Source organism: Myxocyprinus asiaticus, chromosome 40 (genome assembly GCF_019703515.2).
Source record: "Myxocyprinus asiaticus isolate MX2 ecotype Aquarium Trade chromosome 40, UBuf_Myxa_2, whole genome shotgun sequence".
Lineage (NCBI taxonomy): Eukaryota > Metazoa > Chordata > Actinopteri > Cypriniformes > Catostomidae > Myxocyprinus > Myxocyprinus asiaticus.
Genome location: NC_059383.1, coordinates 33,776,124 through 33,798,026, shown reverse-complemented (window position 1 = coordinate 33,798,026; position 21,903 = coordinate 33,776,124). Strand labels below are relative to the sequence as shown.

Below are 21,903 nucleotides of genomic sequence, written 5' to 3'. Positions count from 1 at the left end.
TAGATAAATTATACCTTTCATGCAAAGTGCAGTCCTTTCTAAACATTATCAACAAATCGTAATAAAAGGTGCTTTTGTCAGGTCTTTCTCTGGTCTCCAAAGCATAGTACAGTTTTGACAGCGATATTTTTAGCAGGGCTATAGGATATTCCTCCAAATATGACATTTTGGAAGAAGAAAAGAGCGTCATAAAAGTGGAGAACGGAAAGGTATCCAAGCGCTTTTGAGAGGTTACTGTGTTTTGTAATTTATGCCTTCCTGTAGCAGTATTCCCAGAAGGCAATGTGTTTTGGAGATAAAACTCTAGTATTTTCCGACAGCAGTCCTGGAACGATCTCTTGAACTTTCTGGTTAGAGCTTTAACTTTCTCTGCTCGTTCGCGTAACCAGCACACCATGACAGACTCTTGAGTCACCTCTACGGTTTTGTTTTAAAAGTGCTTGTTTTGACATAACTTGTTGGGGTTTTGTCATAGATTACATGAAGTGAGTTATTGGAGAAGATCAGCCAAGCATCATCGGTTCTACTGTTACACATTGAGGGCTTGTGATTGTATTCTTAGAATTTCAGAGGAACTGTGATGGATATCAAACTCTTCTCAATGAATTCTTTTTTTTTTAAAAATAAAGATTTGGGGATTCCTAGTTATTTGAATACAATATGCCCAGGTGTTTAACATAAGCCTTCAAGAAAATAACGTACAAATTTTTAAGTAATATTTTTGACACTTTTTGCCTCTATTAGATAGAAAGGAATAAATATCGCTCCCCCACCCCAATATCTATCCAATAACTTTTAAATTGACAGTTTTTTAAATAAAAGTAATTAATGTGTCTCAAAGACCCACTGATGTTTATCAACTTCATAAAAGATTGACAAGCACCCCTGGAATTCAAATGAGGTGTAAACTTTTATCTGTCACACACCCTGTCATATGACTTATTTAATCAAAATAATGAAAGAAAAATGCATTAAATATAAATGGATTATATGGTGACCATGCCAACATGGGGGTTTTTGAAATGCTAAATGCCCATTACGGCGTCACTCTGAATTAATTTTACATTTCTCATCACCTCAGCAGGTCTGACATGTTGACAGGCCGAGCTTTGCATTGGCAGACTGGTTCTGTCAGGCACTATTCTAGGCTGCTGCACCTAAACAAGCACCTACAATTAAGCAGTTTAATGTGAACGTTAGATCAAGCCTCAGTGAGTGTGGGAAAAAGTGGCAGAGAGCCAGACTTTAGTCCGGTGGGTTACCAGGGGCGCATGACTCCCCAGTCTCATAAAAGACCTGTGGGTGGTGTTACAGTGCGGAAAGAGGGAGAGTTGAGACATGAAAAATGAGGAACCACATCTGAGGTCAGTGTGGAGGAATGTAGGGAGAGTCTGTGTTTTTTGTGTGTGTGTGCCAGTTGATCTGTGCCACATTATCAAGATTCTTTTAAGCATTAGAGCAGAGAAGGTGAGGTGACTATGCATCAGAGCTCCATTGAAATAAATAGATGGAAAATAATGATGGAAAATAAATGTATAATAAGACCACTCATAATCTAGTTTGACAGAGCCTGATCTCATAAAAATTACACGACTGTGGTGGCAACATTTTTGCAATTTATATTGTCTCCTTGCATGTATCAGGCTGTTCCAAGGTAAAATGTCCACTGTGTGGCGCAAAAGAAAGTAACATTTTCTCTCAAACACATGTAAGCTTTAAGGTAAATGCTCTATTGAGTTTTAAATCAAAGAAACCTACCTCCTCACCCTAAAGCTTAACCTTTTGAAACCCGAGCATGACTGCTGTGTGCATTTTCCATTTCCTTTTTGATTTGTAGCTAGTAGCCCTTAATAATCTTGCGAAGTCTGTGAAGCTGTCAAATTTTAAATAACACCAAGCTATTGGAGCCTGGGTAGCTCAGTGTTAAAGACACTGGCTACCACCCCTGGAGTTCACTAGTTCACTAGTTCGAATCCCAGGGCGTGCTGAGTGACTCCAGCCAGGTCTCCTTAGCAACCAAATTGGCCTGGTTGCTAGGGAGGGTAGAGTCACATGGGGTAACCTCCTTGTGGTCACTATAATGTGGTTCGTTCTCGGTGGGGCATGTGGTGAGTTGAGCGTGGATGCCGCGGTGGATGGCGTGAAGCCTCCACACACACTATGTCTCCGTGGCAACGCGTTCAACAAGCCACGTGATAAGATGCACGGGTTGAAGGTTTCAGACGTGGAGGCAACTGAGATTCGTCCTCCGCCACCTGGATTAAGGCGAATTACTACGTGACCACGGGGACTTAAAAGCACATTGGGAATTGGGCAAATCCCACCCCCCCCCCCACCAAAATAACACCAAGCTATTTTTTTTTTTTTTTTTTTTATCAAACTGTTTATTATGCTTCAAGGAGTATTGATTATTCATGTTTTTGAGACGTTACAGACATTGCAGCTGATTTTCTGTAAAGCTGCTTGGGAACAATGTGTATTGGAAAAAACTATTTGTCTTTATTTGAATTTTATGTTTAAAAGTTTTTATTTTTTCTACTTTGGCAACAAAATCTCAATACAGTTTTTACTGTCAAACAAACAAGTAATAGCCAGTGCCGAAGCATTTTACCAATCAGAAATTAGCATAATTAATTCTGATTCAAAGTAATGGCCAGCATCATCCAATCAATGCCAAACATGTTAAAATAAAATTTAGCAAGTACTGATTACCATTGTCCATGTCTGCCTACCATGTTGAGTGTTAGTTAGGAGTGAATGCACATGGCTGCATAGCAAAGCTATAGGATGCTACCTTGCTTCCTATTTAGTGAATGACTTAACCTCCAGTGTGCTCTCTGTCTGCACTGGTCACAGAACAGTCCGAAATGCACCTTATTTTCATCCTAAAACCATATAAAGCCTCTGAAAGCAACATTTAACATGATTCTCAATGTGAAAATGCACAGTAAATATAGGATTTATAAGGGGAAAATAGCCCTGTAGTCCAAGTCTGTGGTCATTGTGTTTAACAGAGTGCCATTTCGCAATAAGTCGTTCAAATTTTTTTCAATTGCATATTGGATGAAACTAGAGACTCTCTTTTGATACAAATTGGCTTCAATGTAAAAACTTTATTAGATTTCTTTCCAGATGTATTTTTTTTGGCGTTGCTCCCAAAGACAAAATTCACTGACATCGGCACCATGTTATTTTGTCACATGACTCCGTACGTCAAAATTTAACCCTTTACTGACAGCCCAGAGTGTCCTGAACTAAATCAAGTCAATTTAAATTCAATTATGCATAGCGTATAGTGAAAACAAAACACACAGTCCATGCAGAAGGATGCAGGGTCGCACAAGGTTACACTCAAACCTAACTGATAGTGCTATAAAAATCAATTATGATGTGAAAAAGAAATTAAAAAGGCAACCACATCATTTTGTGGTGCTTTATAACACTGTCGACTTGCGTGTCGACTTGCGTGTTGACTCGCGTGTTGTTCAGGACTCGTACCCCAGTACTTTGCGTCTTAAGTGCAACATATTATCAGTTGATCTGCTGCACAATTTGATCCGGTTCGAAAAAGCTTCTAAATGTAGTAGTTGGTTATGTTATGTAAATATCACCTTACAAGTTATGTGTTATAGTAAAAGAGTTTTAATTTCATAAGATAGCATTTTGTGAGGAACAGGGCAATTTAATGAGTGTTTATGAACTGATAATCTGCTAATTTTTAAAGTCATTGTTTTAACACCTCTAGTGTTAATTTGTCCAGGAAACTAAAACATTTAACTTCAGTTTTTAAGAGATTCAGACACTATTTTGTACCCCATTTATGGAAAGTGCCATTTGCACATACAGTAAGCGCAAACACAAAATCAGTTACAATTTAAGAGGCCCATCTCAAGATTAAAGGGTTTTACTGACATCCAGTACATGATACAAAGAGATCTAGGTGCTCTTGGCATTAATAAGACCCTTCCACATGTAATACTTAAACTTCAAACAACCACACACATATACCCAAAGGCTGTGCTGAGTTATACACGTTATATATTGTGAAATGTTAATGGAGGTCTGTGTTATTTACAGTTTCCAGCTGTAGAGGCTTTTTTCGAGAAAGGGGGATATAGATGCCCACCATGAATTCATGAAACAATGCGACCACACTCCTTCCACAGCTGCTAGTGACTCAGGCACTAGGCCAATTAGCTGGATGTTAATTGTCAAAGAAATTTAGGATTTTGCTATGCATTTTTAGCCTGTGATCTCCAGCTGTGATTGTCGATGACTGTTTGTAATGTACTTGGCTTAATAGATTGTAGGCTTATGTAATATTCAATTATTCATTTCGCAGACTATTACATTCAGGTCCTATGCTGAGATTAATCAAACAGATAACCTAAAAATGAAATAAAAATATGCTGTCATTTACTCTCATGTTGTGTAGCCATAGTGTCTGAGTGTGTGTTTACTACAGGCCTTAAGTCTGTGTTTATAAGGTAATTAGAGACTTGAGAGCCCAGCATGTGTGGCTGAGGTCACGCTAATCCAGACCTGATTTGCTCCTGGTAACCGGATCCCCATCAGCATGGGAAATTAGATAAATACAACATTAGGAGAGCACAGGTGCTACCGCACCTACTAATAATGTCTGACAAACCCTTAACGGCTTGAGCTGCACAGAAAAGGAAAAAAATTGGGTGTTTATGTAAAACCAAATGTGACTCACAATGCACCTGCACAATGACGTAGTGTTCGAGGAATCTCACCACTCATTCATGGAGTTCGCATTTTCTCCAACTTTCATTTAGCAGAGGCTTAAGAAAAATAAGATTTTTCTTTTCAGTGTTAATGTATCGAAGCAGACATGTGTTAAAGTAAATGCTTCCAGCTTATTTGTTTTTTTTTTTTTGTCTGTCTGACTGATTTCAAGCCTACTTAACTATCCAAAATAACTCAACCTTTTCTTTTTGCCTGTAAGCAAATGCACCTGTTTGAGATTGGGCTGAAACTCTCTCAGCAGTCTAGATCAAGTGCTTAACAAATTCAACAGTTTTCAATGTAAATGTTCTAAATGAAGTAGCATTTGTGTTAATCAATGATAGATATTGAGTAGTTATGACTAGACATCTCTCATCCAGTCAGTTACAAAGATCTGAACTGCACCATGTACAAGAAAAGCTTATGCCTGCAAGAACGTAGCTGGCACTTTCAATAGAACTGAATAGTGTACACTTTGGTGTCCCGTTACTAATTATAAAAGCATTAGAGGCACAAAACCCATGTTTTTATTGTGAAATTTGTTAGATATATTAGAGAAACTATTATCTAGTGTCACCGGTCCTAGTCGACATGACCCGAACGGGATTCGAACCGGCGATGGGAGTCAGACGTGCTACCAAGGAGGCTAGAAAAGCCATGGCCTTTAGCCTTGGTCACTAGTGTGTCTCTTAAGGCCAACTTGCCAGCTGGCTACCATTACACTCACCCTCCTAAACATTCTCCCATGCGGGTCACGGCACCAGTGTCACCAGTCCTACTCGACCCCCCCCGAGGGGGATTCAAACTGGTGATCCTCAGCATGGGAGTCGGATGTGCTAGCAAGGAGGCTAGAAAAGCCATGGTTATAGCCTCGGTCACTAGTGTGTCTCTTAAGGCCAGGAGAGTGAGGTTTACACACTGCATACCTATCACGTACCAGCTGACTACCGTTACACTAGCATACAGTAGAATTAAAATGTTGAAAGTATTTGTCATGCTTAATCATTCAACCCTGTTATTTATTGAATTAAATTATAAATATAAAAAATACACGTTTATCATTACCAACATTTTGTCCCAAACTAGCTAGCTGCTACTGAGTGATTGCTTTATTTATGGTAAATATGCAACCTTTTTACCCATTATGATGTAGTTTATTATTATTATTATTATTATTATTATTATTATTATTATTATCATCTTTTAATAATCTTTTGTTACTTAAAAAAAAAAAACACTCAAAGGGGTTTTAAACTGTAAGACATTTAACAAACTTTGGTTACAGGGTTGCAAACCTTATATAAAATACATGTTAAATAAAACAACTCATAATATTTAGTTTGACCACCTGAAGTAGGCCCAGATGGAATATGCAAACTTTTCTGCATGTTCTGTACTGATTTTTGCTCAATCTGTGGAATTCTGCGGAATGGATTTAAACATGTAAAATGTGTTGTGTTAAACGGTGCTGAGAGTACTACACTCATATTGGTATCTGAAAGCATTATCAAATTAGTCAAAATATTTAATAAAGAAACATGTAAGGTGCAGCAGATGTAAAGAATTTTATTAAGAACTGTTTCCAATTCTATGGAAATGGGCAGTTTTTTTGCACAATTTTCTGATGGTCATCATCTTTGCTTATCATCGTTCTCTCTTTTCACTTTTGTGTAACATAGATTTGGTTAGTAGTCCGCTTGTGTCTGAGTGATTCAACCTGAACTAATCTGTTTCATTCTCTTTTAAACCTCCCGAGGTTTTGTCCACATCTGGATTCCCCACTGAGACATGCATACCATATCAGAGCAATCAGGCCGCATTGTAATACCCCACTGCCCTTTAGTATGATCTTATCATTGCAATATGACCTCTAGAGGATGTTAAATTGTAAATGCTGTTGTGATCTGCGAGTTAAGTGGCATGGTGTTTCATTTCTTCCTAGGTAGGTTATTTCAGCATAATAATTTGTAGCATTAAAACATCTATGTGACAAAGTCATGCAGCAAAAATGAACAAGATAATGAATAAAGACCAATGAGAAATCCTTAGAAAAGTGATTTCACTCCCAGGTTATCTGGTTCAGTGCAGAAATAAATTTCAAGCATTTTATCATATCTTTTTTTTCTTTAGTTTATTGTCTAGATTTCCACTCTAGCATCATGACAACAAAGCACAACTCAGATTTTCTTGTGTGTAAATCTTGTTCATAAAATTAACAATCTACATCCACATTTGCATAGAGTTCTTGTCATGTGTATGAGTGTAATATTGCAAAAATGTATCTTGGAATCACACGTCTAATTGCACTTATGGAGGCACTAGTGGATTGGAGTGTCTCTCAGAGTTCCTGCAAGAGGAGACAGTCATTAGGGAAACAGAGATGCAGAGAATCTGGCCTGCATCATGCTGTCAGCCCTTAACCATGCTGACAAGCTCTTCTCTAATATGGGGAGTGATTCAAAGACTTCCCATTAATATGTGTCATGTTGTTAAATGCTCGTGTCATTGACCTTATCTCTAGAATTTTATCTTTCGCCAATTTCGCTCATTTTTGAGTTATTTTGTCATTTGTGGTAAATTTAGACATCTGTATATACTTGTAGGCATGCATTCAACACTTACACAAAACAGACTTGTTTAGTTTAGTTTTTTTGAGCTTCTGAGATGAAACCAGTGATGTGTCGCTGAGATAATATGAACCAGTGAAAGTAATCGTAGTCTACATCCACAGAACATCTGTGGTCGCTCAAGACAAAGTATTATAGCCATTGTGAAGTTTTGTATATTTACATAGTTTTGGATTGTGTCGTGTATACAGTGTAGTTTGATTTCATGTTTGAACATTTCGGACTCTGTTTAGGGTATTATGGGATTAGGTCCAGCTTGAATTCTTGTTGTCCTGTCTATTGTAAATCTTGCATAGTTATTCATATTAAAGATACAGGCCCTGATAAACACTTATGCCAGCCAGATCTCTTTCACAAAAGTCCAAAATATTTGCATACTGATTATTTTAATCTAAAATTGATATTTCCTAAAAGCAGAATTTATAAAATAACCATTTTATGACAAATGTTTTTTTGTGAAAATTATAATGTGCTTAAGACTTTTGCACAGTAATGTACATCATATATATATACTGGCGGCCAAAAGTTTGGAATAATGTACAGATTTTGCTGTTTCAGAAGGAAATTGGTACTTTAATTCACCAAAGTGGCATTCAGCTGATCACAAAGTATAGTCAGGACATTACTGATGTAAAAAACAGCACCATCACTATTTGAAAAAAGTCATTTTTGATCAAATCTAGACAGGCCCCATTTCCAGCAGCCATCAATCCAACACCTTATCCTTGAGTAATCATGCTAAATTGCTAATTTGGTACTAGAAAATCACTTTATATTTGATACGCCATTATATCAAACACAGTTGAAATCTATTTGGTTCATTAAATGAAGCTTAACATTCTCTTTGTGTTTGTTTTTGAGTTGCCACAGTATGCAATAGACTGGCATGTCTTAAGGTCAATATTAGGTCAAAAATGGCAAAAAAGAAACAGCTTTCTCTAGAAACTCATCAGTCAATCATTGTTTTGAGGAATGAAGCTATACAATGCTTGAAATTGCCAAAAATCTGAAGATTTTATACAAAGGTGTACACTACAGTCTTCAAAGACAAAGGACAACTGGCTCTAACAAGGACAGAAAGAGATGTGGAAGACCAGATGTACAACTAACAATAGAATAAGTACATCAGAGTCTCTAGTTTGAGAAATAGACGCCTCACATGTCCTCAGCTGACAGCTTCATTGAATTCTTCTTGCTCAACACCAGTTTCACGTACAACAGTAAAGAGAAGACTCAGGGGTGCAGGCCTTTGTGGGATCAGCAAGACTGTAAGGTGCGTGAGAATTGCCCGATAAGACAGCCACATCTATGGCAAGTGCTACAGGAAGCGTGGGGTGAAATGTCACCCGAGTATCTGGACAAACTGACAGCTAGAATGGCAAGGATCTGCAAAGCTGTCATTGCTGCACGTGGAGGATTTTTTTTGTTATGAGAAGTAGTTAAAGAAGTTCTGAACATCTTTTTCAAATTGTAATATTAATTTTTCACATTATTAATGTCCTGACTATACATTGTGATCAGTTGAATGCCACTTTGGTGAATAAAAGTACCAATTTCTTTCCACAAGAGTAAAATCTGTACATTATTTCAAACTTTTGGCCGCCAGTGTATACACACACAAATACATACATAGTGTCCAAAAAACACTGTATGACACCACGGAACCAAAGTGAGATGTTTCAAAAGCATTTGCCTGACAAATGCACATATACATGTCCTTAGAAAAGGCCTTATAATAGGCTTAGTCTATCTTGGACAGATTGAATAATTCAAAATGGATTGCTGTGGACTGTAGACCCATGATAGGCTTGTTCAGTGTCATGGAAATAAACAATATATTGCCTTCTAAAGCAACTTTTTGTATTGCCTAATCAATGCTTTTCTTGTCTGCCAAAATAATGTAATGTATATTTTAATTATCTGAAGTATTATATATTATATTTCTAATTATTTTTATGTAATTATGAATAATTATTGAATCATTATATATTTAATTATTTTGGCTTTCTCTGCATATATTGATGTATGCGATTAATTATTCAGCATATGATGTTATTAATTCTGTTAGCCTAATAATGTAATCAACTGACAACCAATATACAGTGTACCACAATATTATTATTTATTTTGGTAATATGACATTTCTGTATGATGATATGTCTGACGAGTTTGAGTTTAAGACATTTTTATCAAATTAAATAATTCCAAACCCTCAAACTGTGACCAATTTCAAGGCCCCAGATGGAGGGAAATCTGATCATAAACAGCTCAGAGAGTCAATAAACAAAGCTCTGAAAATATTTTTGGAACGCTTATCCCGGCAGACGCAGGTCCAGGGTCAATTCTGGCCATTCTCACTGTGTGTTGTGTGTGCGGGGCTGTGTTTGTTTGTTAAGATAGGGACATATCAGAATCTGTGTATTTGTAAAGGATTAGGGTAGCTTTGGTGTCGGCATACCAGAAAAACAGGAAGAGAGAGGTTTCTTCTTTTGGATCTGAATGTGCCTAAATTTTGATCTCTTGTGAGTTTGTGGTGAGAGGTGATGTGCTTTTGTGTCTTTTTTTGTATAGGCATGTTTTGTATGGGAGAAACGTCATAGAAGCAGGAGACTCCAGTAAAGGTCTCCATTTGCTCTGTTTAATTTCATTTGTGTCTTGGAGAAACATCTGAGACATTACAGGGATCTCTTCTGTGATTTCTCCTTTGCTACTGGATGATTTATGAGTAGCATATGCATAAATTGCAAATTTACAGCTGTAATTGGAGCACATGCCTTGTGTTAATTATGGTTCTAGTGTCTCTGTGGCAGTGAGCATGTGTATGCATGTGTGATTTAGTTTGGTAGAGTGAATATAACACGGTGAGCCACTATGTGCACATGACTGCAAACATGCATGGAAGTGTGAAAATCACCACCACCTTGTTCTGCTTACAAACCCATCATCACCTTCCACAGCAGGTGATTTGTGCCTCCTCTGCCCTTCTTTTCCCCTTCTCAAACACTTCCTCCCTGCGGACTCTTTCCACCTCTGTTGTTTTTACCATCTCTCACATTAAATGTGAGTTACAGCATTTGTGTGGAGCTGCACAGTTGATTTTGTAGCTCTGTGTTGCAGCATGGGCCGTCTTATGCTGAGTTTGATTTTGCCTGGGTAAGAAAGTTGCCCCTCCTACCCAGACCTTTCTTATTGTCTTTACAATAAAAGAATTTAGGGATTCTTTGCAATCCATTGGGAATCTTTTTATCAAAAACCAACAATTAATTATATTAATAAAATATATTAATATTACATTTAATATTCAACATGATTAATGGTATTTGACATGCTGCTTCAGAATTTTCATGTAGTTCCATGATATCGACCCCGTTTTGCTGAATTACTGACATGTGGCATCCCCATCGGACATTTTTTGCATCAATTCAAACATATTTACCTTTCCCAGTGGTGCATATAGCGTGTTGCGTAAACAATCTCCAAGACACGGGTTCTTGTCCCGTAAAAACCAGGAAAAAAATCACACTCGCATAAACAGTGGTGAGCGAGATTTGGAGGTTTGGCATTTTCACTCTAAAATTAAATTTTTAATGTACTGACAGTAAGGTTTAGGGTTGGGGTTTCGGTTAGGGAGTGTGACCAGTAAAAAATGCCTGTTGCGTGTATTACATAGTTTACAACTAAAATACAACTTGTTTTTTGCACCACCCTGTGGACTTTCAGAATCAGCCACTAGGAGCAGTAGTTCAAATTTCTGTAATTACAGACCGATTTCAGCAGCAGAACTTTCGAACTCCTTTTGCCAAATTCACAGTGTGATCAGTCTGAAATTGTATACCTTTTATTAAATTACATATTATGCTCTTTAGCATATTATTTTTTGGTGTCATCCATTAAAAAAATTATAACCCTCCTGGAGTCTTTTGAAGCACCAGTGCATAGATGGTTTTCTAAAGAACCATAGAACTTAAGGTTCTCCTGTGGCATCATAGGAACTTAAAAGATTCCTGTATGACTTAAAAGGGTTCCCCTATAGTCCATTTCCCACAAACAGTCCCGGTACTTTACCCTTAGTAACTTTCTAGATGAGAACTCTTAAGAGTAACAGCACACCCCACACTTTTCCCTCTTGCATTCGCACACACAGAAAGAACCCTGTAGTGAGGTCATCTAGTGTCAACCATTTTTCTTCTGATGTTGTATTGTTAACTAAATAAATCAGCGGCTCCATCTGAAAATGTGAGCAGCGGACTTGCTGCCTAATCAGTTATTGGCTAACCAGCAGTGTTTTTTAGCGAATGGAACTCTTAAGGAGACTGTTCTCAGAAGGGTTTGAAAAGCACATTATTTTCATCATACCTCTGAATACAGCCTCTGAAGGCAGCATTTTACAGTTTTCAGATGCAGCCAACAACACAGACAGAGGACACCAGGATCGGAGCTATACTTTTGTTAGGGCTGTTTTACACAAACTGTGTCTTTAGGTTACAGTCTTGACACTGGGTGCGTGAGCTGTGATGTGCTGGGTCCCGAAGCTGCAGTAAGAGATGAGGCGCCTATTTTAACCATGCAGCACACGTTGAACACAGCAGATAGAAAATCCACTATAAACCTATTTATCAACACAATCTTTTACAATAAAGGCTTTTATGAATCAACATAAAATACTGGAACGCAGCAGCTCTGCTCACCCCTCGCACAAACATATGTGAAACAGGTGATACTCTTTGAATTCTTGGTTGGTTTTTTGTAATTTTTGTTAAGAGAATTGGAAAATTAGCACAGTCTTCTAAATAGCAGGCTAGCAGCTAGTTTGTTTACTCACTGTGGCTGCCGACTCTTCACGTTTCTCATTGCTTTGTGCATCATACGTGTTTGACCAATCACAAAAGCTGCAGCACCTCCCACAGTCCCCGTTCTGAGGGTAGAAGTACCTACCCCAAAGTAGAAACTAAAAAGTCCCTCTTAACGACTAAGAGGAACTATAGTTCCTCAGGTGCGAAAGCAATGAAAAGTAAAAGTACCTAAAACAGGCTTTAGTTCCTGCAGTGGTAAAGTTCTCCTATGGCATCGTATATATATTTCCCTGTTGGGAAACCTTTTTAAGTTCCTATGATGTCATGTAGGAGAACTCTTAAGGTAGTATGATTCCATAGGAGAACTTCTAAATTTCCCATGTTGTCATAGGGGTACCTTTTTAAGTTCCTATGATATCATAGGAACTTAAAAGGTTCTTATATGGCTTCATATGAACATAAAAAAGGTTTTCTTATGGCATCAGACTTTAAAACCCTTGGTGGAACCTTTATTCATATTGTAGAAATAGGAAAACTCCTGGAGTCACTGTCTCAGTAGCCTGAATGCTACAAGTGTTTGATAATGTACACTGCACACTCTGTGGGAAAATTATGAAGTATTTGAAGGAGGTCTACAGATGCCCATTAGTTCTGGGCAACATGCAGCAGAAAAAAATAGGTTTATGTGGAAAGACTGCAAATCTTAAAAAACATATCCTAAAAACAAGTTTATTTGTCTTTAAGTTCAATGCGAAGTTGTGGTACATGCTTTTTTTCTAATAAGCAGTGCTTCTTGACTAGAAATCTTGCTTAGTGTTAAGTATTTACATGTCCGCAATGTAATTTTTGTAAAGGAATGCCATATGGTTGCTTTAAACTCTGCCCAAGCCCACAATGTAGTTGAATAAATTGTTTATTTGTGTTTTTTTTTATTTTATTATTATTTTTTTTTTTTTATTGTGGTCATCAAGATATAGATAGTACCTCTTAATACTGTAAGGATTCACTGTGTTTTGCTTTTGAGTTTGTGTATGTGTATGAGATTTGTGAGTGATTGCGGTTACCAAAATTTTCATCTCGAACATCAAACAAACCAATAAAGTTTTCCTGTGTGAATCAGACCACCTAAATGGCTCCCATGATTTAAACCATACCAGCCTGAAGCCTGGCTCAGATGTGCACCCTGTGCTTTGTTTATGCCTGTAAAAGTGATTGTCTGGAAATACAGTATATTAGCTGTTAATTTTCTGATTAGATTATAAACTGATACAATTAAAAATGTAATGTGCTGTTATGCATTTAATGTTCTCCTTTACAAAATTTAGTGGTTTGTAGCCAGAGTCGACCAACAGTACAATAAAGCAACAAGACAGAGATAATAATAAAAATAAATAAATAAATAAAAATAAATAGAAATAGAATAAGAATAAAAATTGGATAGAAAATAAAGTATATATAGAATACACAATAAGACAATAAAAAATATAATATATATATATATATATATATATATATATATATATATATATATATATATATATATATATACACACACCACACACACACATACATACATACAGTTGTGCTCAAAAGTTTGCATACACTGGCAGAAATTGTGAAATTTTGGCATTGATTTTGAAAATATGACTGATCATGCAAAAAATTTAAGGATTTTATTTAAGGATAGTGATCATATTAAGCCATTTATTATCACATAGTTGTTTGGCTCCTTTTTAAATCATAACGATAACAGAAATCACCCAAATGGCCCTGATCAAAACTTTACATACCCTTGAATGTTTGACCTTGTTACAGACACACAAGGTGACAGGTTGCCAGAAAGAAGCCTTTACTGCACCAGTGCCATAAAAAAGCCCGGTTACAATATGCCCGACAACACCTTGACACGCCTCACAGCTTCTGGCACACTGTAATTTGGAGTGACGGGACCAAAATAGAGCTTTATGGTCACAACCATAAGCGCTATGTTTGGAGAGAGGTCAACAGGGCCTATAGTGAAAAGAATACCATCCCCACTGTGAAGCATGGTGGTGGCTCACTGATGTTTTGGGGGGGGTGTGAGCTCTAAAGGCACGGGGAATCTTGTGAAAATTGATGGCAAGATGAATGCAGCATGTTATCAGAAAATACTGGCAGACAATTTGCATTCTTTTGCATGAAAGCTGCACATGGGACACTCTTGGACTTTCCAGCACGACAATGACCCTAAGCACAAGGCCAAGTTGACCCTACAGTGGTTAAAGCAGAAAAAGGTGAAGGTTCTGGAGTGGCCATCACAGTCTCCTGACCTTAATATCATCGAGCCATTCTGGGGAGATCTCAAACGTGCGGTTCATGCAAGACGACCAAAGACTTTGCATGACCTGGAGGCATTTTGCCAAGATGAATGGGCAGCTATACCACCTGCAAGAATTTGGGGCCTCCTAGACAACTATTACAAAAGACTGCACACTGTCATTGACGCTAAAGGGGGCAATGCACAGTATTAAGAACTAAGGGTATGCAGACTTTTGAACAGGGGTAATTTCATTTTTTTCTTTGTTGCCATGTTTTGCTTTATGATTGTGCCATTCTTTTATAACCTACAGCTGAATATGAATCCTATAAGAAATAAAAGAAATGTGTTTTGCCTGCTCACTCATGTTTTCTTTAAAAATGGTACATATATTACCAATTCTCCAAGGGTATGCAAACTTTTGAGCACAACCTTATATACATAGTGCAAATACAAATCTGTTATATACAGTACAAGGGAATGTAATAGCAGAAGAGGTAGATGTGTTTGATAGATATAAAAAGATTAAACTGTGAATTGCACATAATTTTTGCTCAATGGGGCAGTTTTAACTGTTCATGAGATGGATAGCCTGAGGGAAAAAAACTGCTCCTGTGCCTGACGGTTCTGGTGCTCAGAACTCTGTAGCGTCGGCCAGAAGGCAACAGTTCAAAAAGGTAGTGGGCAGGGTGAGTGGGGTCCAGAGTGATTTTCCCAGCCTTTTTCCTCAAACTGGAAGTGTACAGTTCTTGAAGGGAGGGCAGGGGGCAACCAATAATCCTCTCAGCAGTCCAAACTGTCCTTTGTAGTCTTCTGATATCCGATTTCATAGCTGAACCAAACCAGACAGTTACTAAAGTGCAGATGACAGACTCAGTGACTGCTGAGTAGAACTGTATCAGCAGCGCCTGTGGCAGGTTGAACTTCCTCAACTGATGAAGGAAGTACAACATCTGCTGAGTCAATGTGGGTCTCCCACTTCAGGTCATTTTGAGATGGTAGTGCCCAGGAACCTGAATGACTCCACTGCTGCCACAGTGTTGTTTAGAATGGTGAGGGGGGTCAGTGTTGGGGTGTTCCTCCTAAAGTCCACAATCATCTCCACCGTTTTGAGTGTGTTCAGCTCCAGGTTGTTTTGACTGCACCAGACAGCCAGCTGTTCAACCTCCCTTCTGTATACGGACTTATCGTCATCTTGGATGAGGCCGATGACAGTGGTGTCATCTGCAATTCAGGAGCTTGACAGAGGGGTCCTTGGCTGTGCAGTCGTTTGTATACAGAGAGAAGAGTAGTGGGGAGAGCACACATCCCTGGGGGGCACCTGTACTGATTGTTCAGGTGCTGGAAGTGAATTTCCCTTGTCTCACTAGCTGTTGCCTGTCCATCAGAAAGCTGGTAATCCACTGACAGATAGACATGGGAACAGAGAGTTGGTGTAATTTAGTCTGGAGAATAGCTGGGATGATGGTGTTGAAATCCAAACTGAAGTCCACTAAAAGGATCCTTGCATATGTCCCTGGTCAGTCCAGATGTTGCAGGATATGATGCAGTCCCATGTTGACGTCATCCTCCACAGACCTGTTTGCTCGATAAGCCAGGTGAAGGGGATCTAGTAAACAGTTTATGAAATTCATAAATAATACACTTGAAAACAATGTTGTTATCACTTAATATCTACATTTCATGTCCCCCTTGTTATATCTTTTTTTTTTTTTGTATTGTTGTGAAACATTTGGGAATCATTGTTACATAGTGTTGACATGAGTCATTTTGTTAGTGCTTGCAAGTTTCTCTCTCGTCGTGCCGAAAGTGGAACGGCCCCAACAATGGCCACTCAGAGAGGGAGAAGTTTGAGGGGGGGATATTATTTAATGCATTACCTTGGAGGTGAGCATTCCATCACTGTCGAGAAAAAGCACATTTTCTTCCTCTTGCTCTTTTGTCTTTTTTTCTCATATTGTGGACATGGATATCACATTAAATCTGATTATGAAAATTGCAAAAACAGAACAGTCACTTTAGCACATTAATAATGCATGTGGATTTGATTCAGACTGGACTGGGGCCCCAGTCAGTTTTTCAGTATGTTTTAAAATCTTCCTGAATGTATTATTTCTGTTTATACACACCCATGTGGTTCTTTCATGTGTATTAGAATGATATGATCAGTTTTGGAAGTGCTTGCTAAGGCCCTAAGTATAAAACTGTGTTGTGTGTCCTGCACCTTTGAGCTACGAACATGAACAATATTTAAAATCACCTGGATTGTTGATAATAATAGTGCCATTACTTTCTAAAAGTTTATCTTACATTTTCCACCTGGTGGACAATAAAATGGGTGGAGAAATCCTAAAGACTTGCATTGAAGGAAGGACCCAAGCCAATGACCAGAATATCACAGAGACTCTTGAGTTCTTTTAAATTGGGCCAGTAACACCTTAAGGGGAGTCGCACACCGGACGCGCCTGGCGGATGACATGGCATGTTCTAAAATTCAAAACAATAGTTTTCAATGAAGGTAGGCACACTGCCGCCGCTCACAACTTGCATAGATTTCCATTAAATTTGACTTAAATCATTATCAAAGGACATAGATTATTTACTCTAGTCATCACTGGATAATATATTGTGTATATGCATCTTTCATATAGCCTCCACAATGTATTTTCTGTTACAAGTATGTCTTTGTTTTGTGTTGACAGCTTGAATGAAACCTATTCATACAAATTGCATAATAAATGTCACCATTTCTAATCATACAGTTTGCACAGTTACACAAGTTTATACACTAACATGTAAACCTATCAGCGTAACTTTGTTCATTCTGGAAGTACAAAAACTTTTGTAACCTTCTTAACTTTAGTGTATCTGCACTGCACCTGCCACCTGCACCGCATAGCCATGATGCGGCACTTCTCATCCGTAGTGTGACCCCCTTTAGTAACCACCTAGTAACATTCCAAAAAACTCTCTGAAAACTTTTGCAATCGCATAAGGCCTTGGCAACCACAGACAACTCATTGCATCATGCTGGTTAGTTTTACAAGGGCAAACAAATCTAGTTTCTGTTTATATACAACTCTGTAACTCTTTAATCTGTATTTATTAAATGGTTATATTACACAAGGCTAGTAAAGTTGTTTTATTTATCTTCTCTCTTTCAGAAAGAAGTGCTGTGAGGGTTTTAAGTTTGTGCTGGGACAGTGTATTCCAGAAGGTAAGATCCCCCCTCTCCTCTGTTTGAAAGCCTCTGGCTTGAACACTCTCTGATATTTCTGGACATGTTTTCCCTTGTCTCCCATTAGCAATCGAAACAAAATCATTCCTTTTGGAAATCACTCAGCTAGTGCTTTTTAATGTTGTTTTAACATTTCCTGCACACCTTAGAAAGCATGGCAGGGTTTCCACCCAAGTAACGATTGCTTGATTAAGTCAAGTCATTTTTATTTGTATAGCGCTTTTCACAACACACATCGTTTCAAAGTAGCTTTACAGAAAATCATGCATTAACAAACAAAAAAATTATAATGTAATATCTATAAAGTCTTAGAGTGATCATTGTGTAGTTTGATTATATATGATTGTAAATTGTGTATAAAAATGTAATAAATAATAATTGTATTTAGAACCCTGGTGAGAAAGCTGAAGGCACCTGTGGCAAGGAACAAAAAACTCCATAAGATTTTGGTTAATGGAGAAAAATAACCTTGGGATAAACCAGGCTCACTGTGAGGGGCAGTTCCCCTCTGGCTAACCAACATGAATATAATGCCAGTATTAGTTATTTATGTGCAATGCAGGTCATGGTTTAAGATTAGTAAATTAAGTAAGTGTTAAGGTCCAGTGTTTAAAAAAAAAAAAAATTAAAAAAAAAGATCTTTTATGAACTGTAAGATTAATGTCTAATGTCTTTTGAAGTCCATCCTGGATTAACTGCAGAAGTTCACATAGATGCATTGTCCTTTGTTAGTTGGCTGATGAAGGCTTTTGTTGGCAATTAAATGATAGTCTATGTATTCCATTTCAAGAGTGTAATCCATCAGTAAAAAAGCAGTGGATTCCGACACCAAGCAGGCCGGAGCTGGATCTGGACGGCTTTGGTAACCTCGGGATATGAATGCCGAGGTTGAGACATGGAAACAAATAGAATAATATTAGCGTAGATGTCATTCAATTGTATGTTGAGTTATAGATCAAGATAGAGGTTTCTGGTTCCGGTAGACCTAACTAAAGCAGCCTAATTGTGAGTTGATGGATGAATTAGGTTTATGCCTGGCTAAATAGATGAGTCTTTAGTCTAGACTTAAACTGAGTGAATGTGTCTGCATCCCGAACAGTGTTAGGCAGACTATTCCATAGTTTAGGGGCCAAAAAGGAAAAGGATCTACCTCCTTTTGTGGATTTTGATATTCTAGGAACCATTAACAAACCAGAATTTTGTGATCATAATGAACGTGATTGAATATAGCATGTCAGAAGGTCATTTAAGTACTGTGGAGCTGGACCATTCAAAGCTTTGTATGTAGTAAACAGAATTTTTAAAATTAATACGAAATATAACCGGTAGCCAATGTAACGATGATAAAATGAGGCTAATAAGATCATATTTCTTGGTTCTAGTCAGCACTCTGGCAGCTGCATTTTGAACTAATTGAAGTTTATTTATTGAACTTGCAGGACATCCTCCCAGTAATGCATTACAATAATCTAGTCTTGAGGTCATGAACGAATGAATTCGTTTTTCGGCATCAGAAACAGAGAACGTGTCGTAACTTAGCAATATTTCTGAGGTGGAAGAATGCTGTTCTACAAACGCTGGAAATTTGATTTTCAAAGGACAGATTGGTATCAAATATAACACCCAAGTTCTTCGCTGATTACCTTATGTGTGTGTATTTATAGTGGGAACTGGTATGTATATTAGCTCATGAATAAGGAAATATACCATCTCCACCTTCGGTTTAGGGCTTCAAATCACTAACGAGTTTTTACTCATAACTTTCAAATAAAAGCGTACCATTATATTGTCTGCAATCTGCACTCCACGCTGCCAAGATCTGCCACATTGAGAAGGTGTGTAGTGGTTTCTGGAATAGGCCGCTGAGACTGTCCCTTATTTTTTCTATGTTGTTTATGTTCTCTGGTGTCCTTACCTGCTCCCCCTCTACTGATGAGAAACACATAAAGAGCCAGTTTAATCAGACACATATTTTCCCGACTCACTCCATGCTGTGTCTGGGATGTTTTGGCTCTTTCAGGATAAATTGGGGGAAAAGGAAAAGATTCTTGGGTTAGAAAATGCAGTAATAGCTTCCCAGATTGGAGCATTTATTTTGTACTTACTAGGGCTGGGCTGTATGACTGGATATATAGAAATGTGTAGAGATTCTGCTATACCGTTTATATCCATAGAGCAATTTTGTTGTAAAAAAAAAAAAAGTCTAACACCATGCAGAAAACTATAGTTTACTCTGCAACTGTCAGTGATTTCAGTTTTGATGTAACGTGCCACCTGTATCCAGTGTAGACAAAGTGAAGGTGTAGGTTGTTTATGGTTGCCAGTCAATGTTGCAGCTTAAATCTGAAGTGTTTCATTGTGCTACCAAATGGAAACAGCTTTTGTTGTGTTTATATTTGTTTGTGTGTGGATGTGATTGTATTTGCAGACTATGACGTGTGCGCTGGGGCCCCTTGCGAACAACAGTGTACTGATCATTTCGGCCGTGTGGTATGCACCTGTTACCATGGTTATCGTTACGACCGAGAACGACATAAAAACCGTGAGAAACCGTACTGCCTGGGTAAGATTTTGCTCTCCTTCATACTAACATATTGACAAAGATACTGTACCATATGTTAGAGCACTGCCCACAAGGCTACAGCTCTGACCCCCTATAAAAATTCACCATAGTTTTTGCCAAAACTATTTTGTTACTGCAGTTGTTTCTGCCAATGATGTTACCAAATTTTCAAGATTATGGGGAACCAATAATTAATAATTTTTAATACATTTTCTGAATGGTAGAGGGCATGCATCCCCCTAAATGTCTGTGATTACCATCCTTGTTTCGTCAATGGAATTGACCCTTCGTTAAGCCCCGCCTGAAAAGCGTTTCCGACTAATCCTGTTTTAGCAACTGTTGCTCCACCGCCATTACTCTGACAACCGTTTGCCTTTTTACAATGAGAATCTAAGGGAGTGATGCGTGACAGTCGTTTTAAGTGGGATTTTATCAAAATTATCCAAAAAATGTTTTTATGTTCTTGCCGGGTCACTTTTAACTGTGACACGAGGTACATAGAGCCGATACACTGTGTTTTTCCGATCTTTTTAAAAAAATCTTTAAATACTATCAATATTAAGAAGAGCATCCTATGGATTAAAGTGTGTCATTCCTCATTCCCAAGTGAGCATGTATACACACTTACACTAATGTTATGAGGATTGAAATTGCTATTAAGTGATACTTTTCTCTTTATGTGACTGTGATGATCATTTGTCTCAATTCTGATTCACAGTCTGCACAGTTTTCAGTCAAATTACTGTGTAATTAAGCAATTTCTTTAACAAAAAACATTGGCTAAATATACTTTGTCACTCTTCATTCCAGCCCACATAATAATATTAGCCATTCCATTTATGAGAATATTTTGACAAAAACCACAGCGTTCACACCAATCTCCCATTCATTCCTATGGAGAGTTCTGCAGATCTTGTCAGAGCAAGTGACTGTAACCAAGTGTGGCGGAGCTTAGCAAAGGGTCAATTGTATTTATACATTTTTGACGGCTAATTCTGTGTTTCCACAGTATTATTGTAGTGACTATACATGTATAACTTTAGTATTTTGTCAGAAACTATGCTCACTGTGGTACGTTTCTCATAAAGGTCACCAGTTCTTCAAAAGAAGGCTGTAAATTTATACAAGTGGTATGAAATTTTACTTATTTTGAAATGTCAAGAATATTTGACAGTACGTTGATGTTAGTGCTCTCTATGGGTTGTTGTGGGCTCAATTTCGCAATATCTCTTTTAAATCAGAGTGCTTGTTTCTCAAAGAGCCTGACCTCTAAGGCGTTGGTCTGCTGAAGTGTTAAGTTGATTTGATGTCAAATTTAGTTTCTCACAGAAGAGTTCCATATAGCCCGAGGAGCAAATATCATGTCCTTGCACTTTGCCAACTATCTGTTCCTCACACTATCACTCTCTGTTCTTGCATCAGACATTGATGAATGTGCCAACAATAACGAGACGGTGTGCTCACAGATCTGTGTGAACACCCCTGGCAGCTACCGCTGTGAATGCAAGAGAGGCTTCTACCTAGAAGATGATGGAAAAACATGCACCAGGGGCGAAAGAGGTGAGTGTACTCTCCATGTTACGTACTTTGTTGCACTGTTTCGAAACCTAGTGAGCTCCCTACCTAGACAGCATTTT

At 37.9% G+C, this 21,903-nt stretch overlaps 1 protein-coding gene across 1 annotated transcript in view; it reads left to right on the top strand.

Moving 5' to 3' along the window:
* Window positions 1–21,903, top strand: part of LOC127430783 (collagen and calcium-binding EGF domain-containing protein 1) — a 74,840-nt gene that overhangs the window by 30,702 nt on the left and 22,235 nt on the right. The window contains exons 3-5 of the mRNA XM_051680848.1: window positions 17,630–17,682; window positions 20,132–20,266; window positions 21,689–21,826. Of these exons, the coding sequence (XP_051536808.1) occupies window positions 17,630–17,682; window positions 20,132–20,266; window positions 21,689–21,826 (326 nt within the window). The remainder of the gene's footprint in view (window positions 1–17,629; window positions 17,683–20,131; window positions 20,267–21,688; window positions 21,827–21,903) is intronic.